The sequence below is a fragment of the Molothrus ater genome, chromosome 1, assembly GCF_012460135.2.
Source record: "Molothrus ater isolate BHLD 08-10-18 breed brown headed cowbird chromosome 1, BPBGC_Mater_1.1, whole genome shotgun sequence".
In the NCBI taxonomy this organism is placed as follows: Eukaryota; Metazoa; Chordata; class Aves; order Passeriformes; family Icteridae; genus Molothrus; species Molothrus ater.
In genome coordinates, this window is record NC_050478.2 from 38077300 (window position 1) to 38094329 (window position 17030).

General features: G+C 38.0%; 1 protein-coding gene across 4 annotated transcripts in view; it reads right to left on the bottom strand.

Moving 5' to 3' along the window:
* Positions 1 to 17030, bottom strand: part of ZNF385D (zinc finger protein 385D) — a 416485-nt gene that overhangs the window by 151375 nt on the left and 248080 nt on the right. Inside the window, exon 1 of one of the 4 annotated variants that reach the window (XM_036399896.2) lies at positions 14049 to 14358. The exons of the other annotated variants lie outside the window; for them this stretch is intronic. Within the exon in view, the coding sequence (XP_036255789.1) occupies positions 14049 to 14070 (22 nt within the window). The 5' untranslated portion in view covers positions 14071 to 14358. Of the gene's footprint in view, positions 1 to 14048; positions 14359 to 17030 lie in introns of those variants that run through there. 4 annotated transcript variants of the gene reach the window in all.

Here is a 17030-nt window from a genome sequence, read left to right on the forward strand (position 1 = left end):
CAATTATTTGAGAGACACTTAAGGAAATGTGGGGGTTTTAAAGGCATTTCTAGCAAGCCTTGTAACCATGATAAAATAGAATACAGTACCAAGAGGAGAAAAATTCCAGTGTGCACTTTTCTGATAATTCACATAGAGCAGAAGGATCAGGATCTTGCATCTTCACAATTTTAAGTCTAGCTATTATAATTCCAGATGTTATTGAGTATGTGTACAGCATACATGTGTGTGTATATATATATAAATATATATGTATGTGTGTGTGAATATATGTGTATGTATATATATATATATTTGCTCTGATCCATGTTAAGTCATTGCATTGTTTTGCTTCAATTATATGGAATGAAGACCTAATAAAATTCAACTTTTTTGCATCACAGCATTTGACACATTTCTAATATTTTTATTACTTTTTCAGATTAAAACAGAAAAGTAACACCTAAATTTAGCCAACAGGCTTTATCTAATTTAATTTTGTGTCAAGTGTTTCAGGTAATTTCTCAATATGATTTTATGGCTTGAGATGAGCAAGTCACCCCTTCTACAAAAATTAAAACCTTTGAATTTTAATGAATTTGGCTTATTAACCTGATCAGAAAAATCTTACAAAACCTAAGAAGCAAGGAGGACAATGCAAGAGCAAAGAGCCTTAACTGAACCATGTGTTGACAAGCTAGATCCCTCCTCCCATCCTCCCACTCTGCTGCTAAGGAGTGAAGGGAGCCTCACATACTGTAATCATCTTTGCTTTCTGTAAGAGGTAATCTCACAATACATTTTTCACAAATGAAATTATATTAAACCAGTGAAGTGAGCCAACCAATTGTAGGATTGCTATTGAAATGAAAGGATTTGGTAAGCCAAAGACAAATTGCAATCCTACAAATACTTTTGCACATATTTAACTATTCCAATCCCTCAAATCAGTGAAACAGTGTCAGAAAAGTTAATTATTTTTTAATTCAGAAGTGCATGCACGAGTGGGGTCCATCCCATATTTGTGTGAATCCATCTGACTAAACATTCGAAATGTTGCATAACAATGAGTTTTAAACAAAGAGATCTGCTATTCTACTATAAAAGAATTTAAAAATTGCCAGGGGTTCTGAATTTGAAGGATTAATCAAAACCCCAAATACACACCACACATCACTATATACAAGAGAATTTGCTTGTATAATCCAAAATTTGTCACTGTTTTCTTTAAAAACAAAACAAACTCACAAAGTACCAAGATACAAAAGAGAAATACATGATGAAACTATAAACAGCTGATGAAAATGAAGATACTCTAAGTATATTGCCAAAGATGCAAGAAGACGCCCATCCCTTCTTTCTGACATTATTTTAAAAATTCAGAATGATTCAGTGACAAGAAAACACTTCCTGTGACAAGAAGATGCTTCCTGTGACTGAGAAGATGCTTCCTGTATCTAGAAATGGCACTAAAAAACTCTGTAACCTTACTAAAAAAAGACAGTGTGTTGAGAAGACAGTTCCTCTATGATTCCAGTGGCTTAAGGGGAGTTACACTGAGTATTAGTTTGAGCTGAGATACTAAAGGACAATTATTGCAGCACACTGAATCTGCTTAATTAGAGGTATCAATTCAAGTAATGAGGCCATTTTGCATGCAAGCCTCCAAGAAACCTGAAACCAAACACAGCTTGCTTGTTTAAGGGTTGCATTCCAGAGCTTAAGCTCAAGCCAATTTTACAGATCTGGAGTTGCAGCTAAACATAAATCACCTGATTCACAGCAGAATGTTTTGGGTGTGTTAACCTGAAACACTGAGAAAATTTCAGCAGTGTTGGCCAAACCATGACAAAATTCAAGATCTGCACAATCTTCTTCAGCCTTAAAAAGCTGATGCTGGCACGGTTCTGTTGTCCACATATCTGCACTAGGCTGGGACCTTACAGCTTCTGCTCCTTAAGTTGAACACATGGTATCTGTATCTTCACAAATCTGCTGCCTTTGTTTCTGCTTTACAGAAAGACTTGATTTATCATCTAAGAAAAGACTCCCCAAAGCTGTATTTCTTGCTATTCTGTTTCACTTGGACTTGGGCAGTATACATGGTAATTTTGTCTAAATATAGATAAAATTTAAATGGGGAGTGATAGGATTTCTTTATTACACTCCTCAGACAGCTAAATTATACTTAAAGTACATTGACAAAACCTAGAGCACAGACAGCTGTTTCATGTTGCTATGTAGTTCTGTTGCTACCACATGGCAAAAAAATTTACATTTTATTTCTCATTTAACTGACCATTTAAGTTCACAGAAAGCATCAAATGACCCAGGTGTTCAGCTACATGAGTATGTACAGTTCCAAAAGTTGAGAAAGTAAAATAAATCTCTGTGCCCAAGGTCAAGCACCAACTGTATTAACAGAACTCTTATGAAGTTTTAGAGGTTGCCTGTAGCCTTGGGATTGCAGCAGGGATACAAAATAAAACAATGCAGAGTTCATCTTTAGGTTGCTACGCTGGGCATTTTTCAACATATTTTTGTAGAGCATTGTCAAGACCATGCCTGGTCATGCTACTAAATTGGTAAAGTCAGACTACCAAGGCTGGTCAAACCCCAAGAACAGCAAAACAAGACTGAAAAAATTCAGTGTAATTCAGTGTCTGACAGCCTGAAGTAAATAAACCACTTGCTGAGGATTTGGTTCCCACAAAATATCAATTTCTTGCATTTATAAGGCCCTTCAGTGTTTCCCTACAACTTCCTCTGCAGATGTAAGCAAGTTGGTTTTAGCCCAAATGAAAAAATAAAATTAAAAAAAACCAAACCAACTTGAAAGCCCCTTGTGTTAGGTTTACCACCTCACATGATTTCAAGATTCTTTCTGCTCACTGAAAGCAAGGAAAAGTTGGCATGAGCTATCACACACTGAAAAACCCACATAAAGCAGTAAATGCCTATACACACCCAAGGGACTAGAAACTAAGTTTTTGTCACAGAAATCTATTTTTGAGAACATTTGCTTAATTTCATGGTTTTGCTCTAACAGCATGGGCAATGGCTTCTTGTTCGACATGATTTAGTACAAGATTTTATCTCTTTACCCCTAAAATTCACTATAAATTTCAAATTTGCTATATATTATATTAGTATAATGTTATTTGGCCTTTTCAAATTCAAAGGTGAAACCAACTTTCTAATTACAAATTACAGTTTCCTTGTCACTAAAAACTATTACAATTTTTATACACGTCCATTCAGTAGCTCCAGACACACAACTGCAAATGTCAAAATCCTGCAGACTAGAAATGAACTTCTCCCACATGCAGCTTTTTCTGGCTGAGCTACAAACCCACAGAAATGATAGCTTGATATGATTTGTGGTCAGAAACTTCAACAGAGCTGTATGAGATGATGCTCTAAGAAAAATGTTAAGCCTCCTCTGCTAGTGAGGGGGTGGGGGTGAGGGAGGTGGTGAAGATAAGAAACCCCAGATATTTCTTATTGCTGCTCTTCTGCTTAACTAAGGGAGTCTGTTGACTGGAGGAGAATCACCCCAAACTACTAAACTATTCAATTAATTATCTTGATTTTTTAATGATATTGCCAATAATGTGCCTTAATGAGGCAAAAAAGGAGTTCAACAAGGCATTGGAGTGGTGGCCCCCAGGAAAGTAAATAAAACTAAAATAAAAATAGGACTTTTGTGAATTAAGAGTTACTCTACAAACTTGTACATAAACAGGAAAGCTTGCAAGCCACTATCCTACACATATAAATGAATTCCTTACAAATGTAAGGCAAAGAAGGAATTGGTTTAGGCTTAGGTGTGTATAGAACTAAACAGTCCAGTTGACTCAAGAATGTCACATTATCCTTAATGGCATAGATGACTTGGTAACAGAAATTAATAAGGACAATAATGACTGTACATGTTTGCAGTAGAAAGCTGCATGCTAAGCTTATAGAAAAGAGATTGTAGTTTTAAAACACTTCCTGAAAAGAAAAAAAAAAAAAAAAGAAAAAAAGAAGGTAACTTTCATTGCCTGTTGATTCCAGAGGCTTTCTATGGAAACCATCAAAGCTGAGGTGGACAAGGGAATGATGGAGCCTAGCCCCACATGTATTCAGAGCTCCTCTAGCATGGTGAGACCTGCAGCACTGCATTCCCTCCTGCAGATGCATCTTCCCAGACTTTGGACTCCCCACACAAAGCCAATGAAATTGATATTATTCAACCATCCAAGCTCATATTTCCATCACATTCATTGCCCCTTCCTGCAAAGATAGAGGGAGCACCTATTTAAAGAGGATCTGCAATCCAAATAGCCAAATCCTTCACCATCACTGGATCATGCTGCCTCTACCCCAGGCCCACTGCCCAACTGGCTGCCAGAGTTTGACTACACTGCTGATGATCAGTTTTAAGTTTTAAAAAGCATTTAACTTGCATTTGAAATGACTGGAGACATTAAACACAAGTGTCATAAATTATTTGGCAGTTACCTTAATTAGAATAGGTCTAGTTTAATATTCCAGCACAGCTGAAACTCTTACTTTTCTGGGGGCCATGGAAGTTTCCCAGGATGTTAGGTCCAGGAAATGAAATTAAGTTCAAGCAAATCTGTTAGCACAGTCCAACACTTTCCACAGTTCATTACAAATAATAATTACTTTCTGAAACATCCTCCTTCTCCATGAACAGATCTGACTCAGTAAAAACAGTATCAGTGAGGAAAGCTCAATTTTTTTCTGAAAGACCCTTGAACTTACAAGAGCTTTTTTTGATACCTGCTAGCAGTTGCCATACATACATTATATCAACAGTTTTCAAAAGCTGCCCAACTTCTTTCAGACAAACCATCAATATTACCTTAACTAATTTACTACTACAATCAGCTCCCTACATTATTTAGTAGAATAGAATATGGCTACAGAGACAGAAAAACTTGCAAAACTGGAAATCTGCCCATCAAAGGCACCTCACAAAGATTTTTAAAAAGATTAACCTATTCATTATGGTAAATATTCTCTGACAGTATTAACCATCTATTGCTGTGAGCATCTAGAAAGGGCTAACAGTTTATAATTACCATTATTTCTTCTTATCTTTGTGATTTGGAAGATATCAGCTCAGCTGGAGTCTCTCAAACAGATATTTGATATAAAATATTCATAATTCATTTGACTATATACTGAGGTCAGATAGCAATATTTCTGTTTGCAGATGAATCTAAAGTGAGCTTTGTATTGCTGAAAATGTGCTGGCATAGCTTTTAACACAAAAATCCTCCTATAATAAATAACAATAGAGTATCATGCAATTTTTATCTTTGTAAATGTTCCCATGAAGAAATGTTCCTACTAGAAATGCACAAAAAACTTATACAAATCACATAAACATTGTTAGAAAAAACTGAGGGATATTTTAAGAGTATTAATTATTAATGTTTTTCAATGTTAAGTATCATCAAAGACTGTCTACTTGAGACAGTTCTGTTCTGTTTTTCATCCCTACACTGAATCTTCTGGATACATTTCGCTTTCTTTTTTTAAAATAGGGCAGGGGATAGTAAAAAGTGAAAATAAATTAATGTTCCACACATTTGCATTTTTTTCCTGAAATCTGTGGAATTTTCTGGGTGTCACAGTGACATGTAGCATCATCATTTATGGTTTTCAGAATGTTAATTTCAGACTATTTAATTTTTTTTTCTTCCCTGTGTGTTGAGGATAGCATGTGATGTCAATTCTGCTTCAAGCTAGTGGCAAAACAGAGCAGTTTTGTTTGGTCATCTTGGAGTGTTTGTGGAGGGTGGCGCTGCCAGTACTATTTTGCTGCAGCACCAGGAGGCCACCCCACTTTACCTGCTGCCTGCCTTTCTCTGCCAGCAGAGTCTACACACATTTCACACACTCTAAGTTGTTCCACAATCACATTTTGATTGTATCCACAGTGCTAGAGAGATTTGCAGCGTTGCTTTGATTGTTTTTTAATGTGTTTTCAGCCTTTCCATGTTTGTTTATTACATTTGGTAAGTTCATTCACAGGAAGGAGCATATCTGTGGGGGTATTTGTGTAGTGATGTCCCTCTTTAGGGCCATTGATCCTTTCAACCTTGAAAACCTGCATGTTCTCATGCAGGTAACCTATTGCATGCATTGTTAGAGTGTGTAGAGCTAAATGTTAATATGGATGGGGTGCTAAATAGCATTGAGTAAGTAGGTTTGTCAGCTAAACCTATGCAGGAATATATATTTTATGTTCTACAAAAATACTGCAAAGGATTGGGAGAAAAAAAAAAGAAAAAGGGCAAAAGCATTAGGAATTTATAAATGTGATGAAAATTTTTACCTCAACCCAATAAGCCAAGCAGTTATTTTGAAACCTTCTTTAATGAAGAAATAATGGGGAGAGAAAAATTATACCATGTAGACCAATGCAATTTCCAAGTACTCGGAGCTACTAAGATTTAAGCCCAAGAATCTAAATGTGTTTTTAGGAGGCTGTTGCAACTGCCCTAGCACTGCCTGTGGAAAGGAGGACCAAACAACCAGTTTTACAAGGCAGACAGACTGTGGTCAGGATTGGCGAGACAAATGTTTGTAAATTATTACATCACGTCTTGAGTGCTGAAATCTTGTAAGGATACTAGAAATACAGTTCAGTGACTTTATAGTACCCATGTTTGTGTGGCTACCATGCCCTCAGTCAGAAGGAGACAAAAAGCAAAAGGATTTAAATATATCCTTACATATGTATACACAACTTTTTATGGCCTGTTTGGCTTCTTAGAATTTGTCCTTTACAAACACTGGAATTGCAAAGTTAAAGAGGAGATTATGTAAAGTTTGACATATGTCTGCAAAGTTATTACTTTTTTCTATGCTACCTAAAAGCAGACAAGCTATGCAACTTCCACTGGTGAAAAATTGCTGCTTACAGCAGCACAATTTACCAGCAATAATAGAAAAACAGAGAAACAATGTGCTTGCTACATAACAGTCACATATCTGGCAAACTGAATGCACCTGTTACATTGCTGGTTTTGACAGGAGGTGAGTGGATTTGCTATCACAGGTAAATACCAGCGAACAAAACCTAATTTGCTAAACATTGCACTATAGAGACAGTAGACCCTCAGGTCACTACTGAAAAATGACTTGGCTTAGCAAAAAGAACACTGATATTCCTTGCAGTGCCAAGACTGCCTTCCTCTCCACCTGCTCCTTCCTTTTGCATTCACAGTTGCAGATCTGGTCAAGGTTCTGTGTTTTTTGACTTGGTTTTCTGTGTTGTTTTTTTCTTTTTTCTTTTCATTCAGTATTGATCCTTAGTGCAATGATGGGTAACAATATTGGAAAAGGCAATCATTATCTCCCTCTATCTTCATAACTTACTACACTCCATAGTAAACAAACTGAGTAAACAAGGTCAACAAGAACAAAAGAAGCTGAGAAAATTTTCATTGCTTTCATTTGAATGAATTGTCCATCTGCTTTTTCAATTACAGCATAAAAGTAAATAAATGAGAGAACCGCTATGAAGTAACACTCAAAGAGAAAATTAAGCCTAGCTTTTTTCTTTTGTTCTCAAGAAAGAAGTTTTAATATTCAGAGGAGGTTTTCTAGCATAAACCTGCTTTTAAGGTTCTATCTTGTCTTCTGATAGAGAGAATTGGGGAAGAGACTGCTGGTTTGCATTGTAATAAAGAGAACACATAAACAGCACGCAGTATAAAAACTACCACTATGAGCCAAAGCCCTTTGAGACCCTAAGCATATGCTAAAATTTCAAACAGCCATGCCCAGAGTTAGCAGACACAGTCAATCTCATTTTTCTATCTCCTGTAACTGCTTCAGAGATGAAGATACTATACATTATCAAACCCCTGGAGCTTTTCAAGCTTTACTTGAAAAGCAAGTGTTACATTATGGTTTTAAATTCTGAAACCTGCAGGGACTACAAAACAGAGTAAATTAGTTGGCTTGGTAAAAGATCCAGGACCTCATCTCATAGTGATGAAAGAATTTCTCAGGATTTCCAAACAACTGGTTCAGCCAGCTAGCAGAGGTATAAAAAAATATAAATAGGTTGATCTAACCCCACCTTTTTAAAATAGATGGGGGGAGGGAAATAAGAAAAAAGGAGGAGAAAAAGGCAGAGGGAGAAAAAGTACTTTTGTTTAAACACCAGATAAGACTCAAGATGTCTATTTTTTCAAACCTGAAGAAATTTAAAATTAATATTATTTTAAGCATCAAAAGAGACAGAACTGTATTATCACACAATAATAATCGCTGTATTATTAACAAGAGGCAAGTGTGTATAGTAATTGAAGTTTCATAAGAGCCTCCCTTACAATTCCAATCTGAAATTACAGTTGCATTCTCATATTTTACATTTGATCCAGACCCTTGCCAATTACTTTAAGCTGTCGTTCCATGCTTAAGATTGCAGTAACTCTTTATGGTGAATATGTACACAGAAAAAAAATGTCTGAGAGGAACATGATCATGAGCATGAGACTGATGAGATGAAGGAAGTGGTCAACAAAATGAGCAAGAAGGTCTGGGCATACGAGTCAGTGATGCAGCTTCATGTATTAGATTTTTCACCCCTAAGTAGATTTCTCAAAGAAGTGTTGCTAAAATAACTGAGCACACAGGCTGACCTACAGAATGTGGTTTTGCCATATAATGACTGAGCCCTACAATAGAGGAAAGCTTCTTTCCACTTTCATCCCCAGCAATTTAATTCAAGTGCAATCTTGGCCACTTCAAGCTTTGGTATTTCTCTCTTTTGCTGTATTTTCTCTGAATGTTACCAATCATCTATGCAATTTCAGGTGCAAAACTCATCTTTGCGGTATATTACATGTAATATCTCCTTTTTAAAAATGGAAGCCCTTATGACCTCTATTGTATTTCAAGAACTTTTCATGATCTAATGGCAAATTGAAATATTTCCTTTTCCCAGTCCAAATATATTTCTCCTTTTTCAAATACCACCACCTTCTTTAGTGCAATGAGAAGCAAAATCTTTAAAGGGTTTCCTGTAACCTGATTAACATTTTTGTAATTGCAAGAATTTCTAGAATTGCCACTAGATTATGAAACAAAATCCAAATAACGTGGAAGGATATTTGCACACAGGCACAGAGACATATCAGCCATATGACTCTAATATAAATACAGTCAAAGGCTCTCATTATTTGAAAATACTTTGTAAAAATTTATGTGTTGCCTTTTAGGAAAAAAAAGACCAGATGCATGATATCACAATGAAAATTTTAAAAATCTGGTTTCTTCTTAATTTAATTTCTTAACAGAAGAAAGACAGTTGTTGGGAAGGAATGCAGGATTCGACTCTACAGTTAAATATGCACAGACACACATCCACATGAGCATGTGAGCGCACACACACTTTGTTAAAGGACCTTCAGCTGAAGCAACTGTGATCTAATCTTCTCTAATGGAGCAGGAAGCCACAGATTCCAATTTTGGGTTTGGAGCAATTCTGTCACCCACAAGAAAAGTCATACTTGGAATGACTTTTTTTTTTTTGTCTGTGAAATGGCAAAAGGACCTTTTGTTTAAGGCAACATACTGAATGTATTTTGAAGCATTTCAAATTAACAGTTTCTGTAACAGAAACTAAAAGGGTGCAATCTAGCACAGAGCAGTTTCTGAAAGTTCAAACAGGATTTTTTAAATTGTTATTACGTATACATGCATTAATGATTATTCAGTGCTTCAAGATATGAACTTCACTGCCCAGGAGGTTGTAATGTTCCAAATATAAACATCAGGCTCCTGCAGTTTTCAAGATCCTATACATTGGCTTGCTCAGCTGAATTCTTCTGTCACACACAGCATCCATTATATATTAACTACACTTTCTTATTGCAGATGGCTGGTGATAAAACACAGTTAGTAATCCAGTATCTGTGCTTCTCAAAACGTTTTAAAAGAACAGCCTTATCAACACCGATTCATCCTGACTTAAATGAAAACAGAAATGGTACTAAAGGCCTCCACAGTGTCTAACCTAGAAGGAAATATAACCTCCTAAAAACAAACCAGTAACAACCAAATATTTTCATTGAAACAAAAAAAAAGCCCTTGTTTCAGCAGTTGGTCAGTTGGCTTGTACGTGTGTTTTCTTTAAAGAGGTGATGAGATTCGGGGTGTGGGGGGAGGAAGTATTCTTTTTATTCCATGACTCATCCAGCATGAATCTCTTAAAGAAAGTGTTCCAGAAATAAAAAGTGATATTCAGAATAGTAGCATGCATGCAGATGAACTACTACATTCTCCAACATTGACTGAAAAAAAGACCCTAAAGATTAAAACAGCCACCATACAAACAGAAATGTTATGGCATTTTTGGGTAAAATTATTTGTTTCCCTTTATGTTATATATAGTAATTTCCATGCTAATATATTAATTTCCTGTATAATGTGAAACACTGAGAGAGAAGTTACCTAAAACAATAATAGGTTCAGAGGAGGCAGGGAGGGAAGGGAAAAAAAAAAAGAAAAAAGAAAGGTACAATTTTCTTCTTTTTCCCTCTCCCTTTTTTGGTAAATTTTAATTTTAGAGTTTCTTTGGGTTGTGCTTCTTCAGTAAGGCCAATGTATGGGGGCAGTGATTTTTTTGGTGCTGGGGGTGAAGGATTTGCTTTGCTCTCGGTTCCAGTCAGGCTCGCCGAGCCCTGAGGACCCGTGCTCACTGTCCCAGAACCGCAATATCACTGCGGCGTTCCCCCGTGGAGCGATGCAGGACACACACAGCAGCAGCAGCAGCTCTGCCCCTTCCCCTGGCCGAGAGCACTCCCCACCTGCCCCAACCACACCGGCCACCCCAGCCCCAGGGGCGGCTGCGGGGCCACCATGCTCCAGGACAAGGCAGCTCCCGCGGCCGCCCGCGCTGCCAGGCCCAGGAAGGCGTGCTCATGGCGAGGTGGCCAAGCCAAGGTGACAGTGGCCAGTGGAGCCCTTCAAGGTAGAGGTGCAGCTCTGGCCATCAGCCACAGCAGAGCCCTCATGCTGAGCAGGACTGGAGGAGGCTCTCCCTCATCAGCGCGCAACATCAGCGCTGTGGCACTGAGAGCCACCCACCATTCCTCCTCTCGGAACGGCTGAGAATGGTCACAGCTGACTTTTATCTTATGCTAAATTATTAACTTGGCTATAAATGCAGGCAAAAGTTGCTTTGAGGTACATATGTATGTTCTTAAGCACAAAACCACTCCGTATGATAACACTTAACAGAAATGTATTATTTTCATTGGCTTTTGGCTTACTCCATAAACACACTACATCATTTCGTAGGATTTTTATTACTATTATTATTACAATCCCATATTCCTATTCAACCTGAAATGATGAATGCAAAATCAATACAATAAGTAACAAATGTATCCACGGTGACCAAACAACAAACTCAAAAGCACAGCACGGTGAGTGAAAATTAGCAGTTCTTAAAACAACTACATCACAATTCAGTTGCACTGTAAAAGAACGGCTCATAAATTTAGTAGTTACAATGAGCTTAATTATTTGAAAGATCAGCTCAAAAAGTAAAATACACATAGTAGGATGTAAGATAAAGAAGAATATCTTATTGGAGGCTGCAGCTTTAAAGAGAGAGAGAAACATGATGACAAATTCCCGAATTTAGCAACTTCTCTCTCTGATAGTTAAAAAACTCCCTTCACCCATTAACACTTGCTCTATAACAATAATGCTATCAGAGGGTTAGGTCTTACTTTCCATGGTAATTTTCAGTATTTCTTTCAACCTTAATGCTGCACACATGCATTCCCACTATGCCACCTCACATCAGCAGCAATTCAACAAGAAGGCCCAGAAAAGCAAACAAGATGCATAGAAACATACAGAAAAATGCTTTCCTTTTCTTCCCTTTCTATGCTTATGTGGCCCACTAGTTGCATGTTTGGATTTAAAAAAAAACCAAACAAAACAACAACCCCCCCAAAAATCCTACAGAATTCTTTATTAATATTTAAAGGAAAGTACTTTTTTTTTCCCTTAGAAAAATAAAATTCCAATATTGTCTATGCGATGGCTGTAGCCATTTGAAATCAAAGTAGGTGTACGACGTACGCAGTCAGGCTTTCATCTGGCTCAGTGCAATACTGCTTTGTGCAGTAACAGGGACAGGTGAGATTACAGATGTTCTTGCTTCTCACTGAAAGTGCAGGAAAATACCCAGAATAATAAGAAAATACCCAAAATAACCACAGGTGAATATCCCCCAGCTCATGCTTTCTTATGCAAAAGACAGGAACAAGAACGTTCATTTAAAACTTAATATTGAAGGAAACTTCAGACTGAACACAGCAGACAGAGAACCTGCCTAGCAGAAACTTTCAGCTCTGCTCTCAGTAGTGAAATTCACTACAAAGCACACCACAGTTTTTTTCCATTTAAGAACTTGCGTTGCACCAGAAAACAAATAAGAATATGATACAGCGATTTTTATTTTTTCCAAGTAACTCCAAAAAAAGTTTGATCACCATTACATGCTTCTGAAAATTACAGACAGAAAAAAAAATTAAAAATCAAATACCATGCAGCTAACATGTACCTAATACCCTAACTCTATAACTTCAGAAAACTGCAACTTCTAATCTCACACAAGAAAAACTGATTGTTAAAAAAAGCCAACCAACCAAAAAAAACATCCATCTTGCAGTTCTGTTGAAGGTAGAAAAATACTGGAAAGAGATGAATAGCAAGTTAACCTGGCTTCTTTAATGGTGAAGAGACTTAATCCAAATTACTCAAACCTAAAAACATATTGCTTGCCTATTCCTCCTCAGTCTTTTGAAAATGTAGTAAAGCTAAAATATTGAAAATTTATATTTGAACACTGAACAGTTCTCACAACTCAACCAATTTGTATATATCTTTCTGCTAGGTTAGTTTACATCTAAATCTATCGGCTTTCATAATTGATGCATTTCACTGTTAAAGACAAATCACACATACATGCATAGTCTTTAGTTTTATGAAAATAAGAAGACAGTGTTTACCATGGCAAAAGGCATAGTACTTTTTTGACAGAGCTGAGAATATTACAAAAGTTCTTCCCTTAAAGCTGGAAGTGAACTCCTGATTCAATATTTAATGAAACTGAGAAAGCTGCTGAATGTCCCAGAAATCCTTCAACTCCCTGCTCTCTGTTCATTCTAAGTACTATGCTGCTATAAATTAACAGTGAGACTAGATGAGATTTCAAGAAGCCAAGAATAGCATTTTTCCATCACACCACCAAATTCTACATTTTGTTTTTCTTTGCTCTTTAACAGCACTAACTTGCAGCATTATATTGTAATCGTACATCCCAGCCCAGTACTGCAGCACTACATTGCTCAGACATAGCTCTACACTCCAGCATGTTTTTAGGGTATGCAGCCAGCTCAGCTGTAAGCTGAAGGAAGATTTCTGTCAAGCAACAAAACTAAACTCTGCACAAATATTTAACAGCTCCAAGACCCCTAAAGGTTTAAAATAATAGGCATTTTGTGGCATGCTAGGAGCCAACTCCACACCGGTGATGTGCACAATGCAGAGTACTCGGCAATCGCAGCACTGCAAATAAAACATTGTTTCCCCTTTATACCTTGGAATTCTTCAAACTAAAAGCTGAATGAAATACTGAGGTTTGCTGTGCCTCCCCAGCACTGACAGTGCAGTAGCAGCTCGCCCATTACATTAAGTTCATCTAAAACTTCCCATGCCTCACAAGCATTTCTCATCCCCTCTCTCAGATGAACCACAAGTTCATTTAAAACAAACCTAGCATGAGTTCATCTTATCTAGCTTGTTTTTCAAAGCGCTAGAACTACGCAGTAGCCCACTCAAACAGAAAATTTCCCAGACAATGGAATCCTTTCAAACTGCACAGCCGGCAGGATTCCCCAGTTGTCAGTTTTAGGTGCGTGCCAGCACGAAATGTTCTTGAATCCGAAATCTGTAATAATCACTCCTATTGATAATGTGAGCAGAAGCAGAATTACATGACGGTTAACACTTACCAAAATACATTATGTTTCTCATTAATCATGCAGTCAGGATCCCACGGCTGTGTATTCAGCATTAGCTCCTGCACAGGGCTGACATGTAAAACAGAGCTTTTTCATTCTACATTATGTGGAAATTTCCCAGCACGAGAAGCGTGAGAGAGCAGTGTGCCTCCTCAGGATGAGCGCTTTGCAGGCAGTCTTATCCCTGATACAATCCCTGTCTGATTTAGCGTTTACTCCGGCTGCATGCTGCACTGCCCATTCTTACTGTAATCTGACTCCTCCTTCTGATGTCCTTGCTGTGCCTGTGACATCAGGACTAAGAGTACTACAAACAGATCTTTTCGTTTCGAGCTCGCAACGACATGCTCTTATATCCTGGTTAACCTAACACTGGTTTGGACAAAAAAAAAAAAAAAAAAAAAAAAAGCCCTTCTAAAATTATACAGGCTTTTTTTTTTTTCTTGGCAGTAAACGCGTCTAGTGACATAACGTGCTCAATTACATAATAGATGGGAAAGACAAAGCGTATATTGTTAGTGTATTTTTCTTTGAAGGGCAGGCTCCAGGAGAAGCTTTGAGTGCCTCAATACCCCAACTTCAATAGAAGATAAAGATGCCTGGCACTTTGCAAGATCATGTACCCCTTAAGACTTTTTTTTTTAATCAATAGTTCCACTTCAATAAACAATTTCAACCCAAATGTTGGATAAAAAACAAGTCTGTTTCTATTTTTTAAAAAGCAGCTGGCAAATAGGAAGTTCAATTTCAGTACAGCTGAACTGATTTTTTAAATGACAATTTCTTCACCTGAATAACAAAGCATGAAGTCAGGAGACATACGACAAGAGGATCTGCGATGGAGTTTATAACCTTTCACCCTCCAGGTCTCTAGTTGCTTTCTGGCCCAGGTTGATAAGTCATTAGCAGGTGGTAAGTATTCTATTATTCTGTGGCAAATGGAGAGGTCCAAAGTTTGTAAATAGGTCCCCACACAATCCCTGATGCTATACAAACCAGTAACAGCTTCAGAGGAAGAAGGACCAAAGAAACACCAGAATACTGTCAACCATGTACGTGGCAGTGCCTCGGGATGGATCCGACAACATGCTAGTGCAGCAGTGTGGTGAAGACAATGTGGTCTGTATTTATGCACACATGTCTCTTCTCTGAATCAATAGAGGACATTGGTTTCCTGCTGTCAGTCTGGCATGTATCAGTGATAATACACTTATACTAAATAAAGGCAAAAAGTAATGGACAGTATGCTGAAGTGTTTATTTCATTATAATAGGATCTAATGGGATGAATGCTTTCATTCTACAGGAAAGAGGATGACAGGTATAATTCATTTAAAGCTCCACTTCTTATTTGTAAAACCACCACACAATAAGTACTATTTCATGAGGTCCAATCACTTCAGGCAATATTATCACAGCAGCACCACAGCCAACGAACGCTCCAGGTGCAGCAGCAGAGGTAAGAGCCCTGGTGTACAGTGCCGCTATGCATCTCTCAGCAAGAGTCCTCTGCAGCATTGCCCTCGTGAGGTTTCGTGCCACCTGTATGAATGTTACTGAGATTAAACACTGATGGGGAACTGGGGCACCAATTTCAGTCCTGTCCCTCACCAGCAGCCCCACTGCTATTCATTTCTGATACCTAGCCTTTCTCAGTGCCCTTTCTTATTTCAGCTGCCCCTAGCAAGAGGCAAGCCCTGAAACAAGAGATCCATGCTACACAAACTCCCAAATAAGCTTTGCTTCACAACTGAAAAGCACACAGTGCAGGAGTGCACTTTGAGGCTACAGTGCAGAAGGGAGGAAGACCAAATCTTCTTGTGTGGGTCAAACTGACCAACAATGTAAGTTAAGCAGATCTTAAATCACAGTGAAGGAATGACATCTAAAATTCCCTGAGGGAAAAAAAAAGCTGTCTAGAAATCATGGCCTATGTTTCAACTACACAGTGTGGACAGCACGTAACAGAGGGTTTCCCAGCACATTCCTTTCATTTATTTCATCATTACAATGCTCATTAACTTCTAAAACACAGGAAGGACACCTTGCTAAAAGGGAAAATACCATCCTCAAAGACTGGTTTAAAATATCTCAGCTGAAACACTCTCATGTTCCCTGAGCAGTAGGTATAAGCTACTATCAGGAGCCTTCTGCAGCACAAGCATTCCCTCCTCTCCCTTCACGGAGGGTAAAAGCTCAGAGAATCAATTCTCTGTGAAATCCTTCAGCTCCTTTTCCAGCTCTGAAGTGCTTTTGCAGAGGCACTGCGTGACGTCCTTTGAGACAGTCTGCACCCAGGCACAGCATTTGCCTGTTCAGCTGCATTTACCCCATCACAGAAAAAAAGGATTGGGGTTATTCTGCCAGGAGTCAAACTCTGCAAGATGTAGGCTACCTCAATGTTACACGAAGCCAACATGCCTCCTGATTCATGCCATGGGAACAGAATGTTGATGTCTGTGTAGATGTGCAATTAGTGCTCAGGCAAGGACCTTGCTGCCTTTCAACACCCCTTCTTGAAATGCTGTTCTGCTACAATACCTGTACCAGTTTGGTGGTGTCTGATGGCAGGTCAGATCCTTAGGCAATGTAAACACCAAAGTGCCTTGTGTTCTGACTGACATGTTCTCCACTACTTGGCTCTGAATGTTACCTCTAGTTTTGTTTTGCCCTGTAGGATGTAAAACAAGAAGGACAACCTCCCTCCTCCCTATTGCATCTTATTTGTGTTCTGAAAGTAAGTATGCAATTAAAGTAAACAAAGAAGCTGAAACAAGAACTTCAATTTCTTTTCATTTCAACTACTGAAATGCAAGGTAGGAGGGAAAAATCACTGGAAAGCTTTCACAGCCCAAATTCACGTACTCTATGACAAACTCTGCTTTCACTCACACACATACAACATTAATAGGCTGCAAAAAGAAGTAGGGTTTCAAGCAAGGAAGAAAAACTAAATTTTATTCCCTGAGTGGGA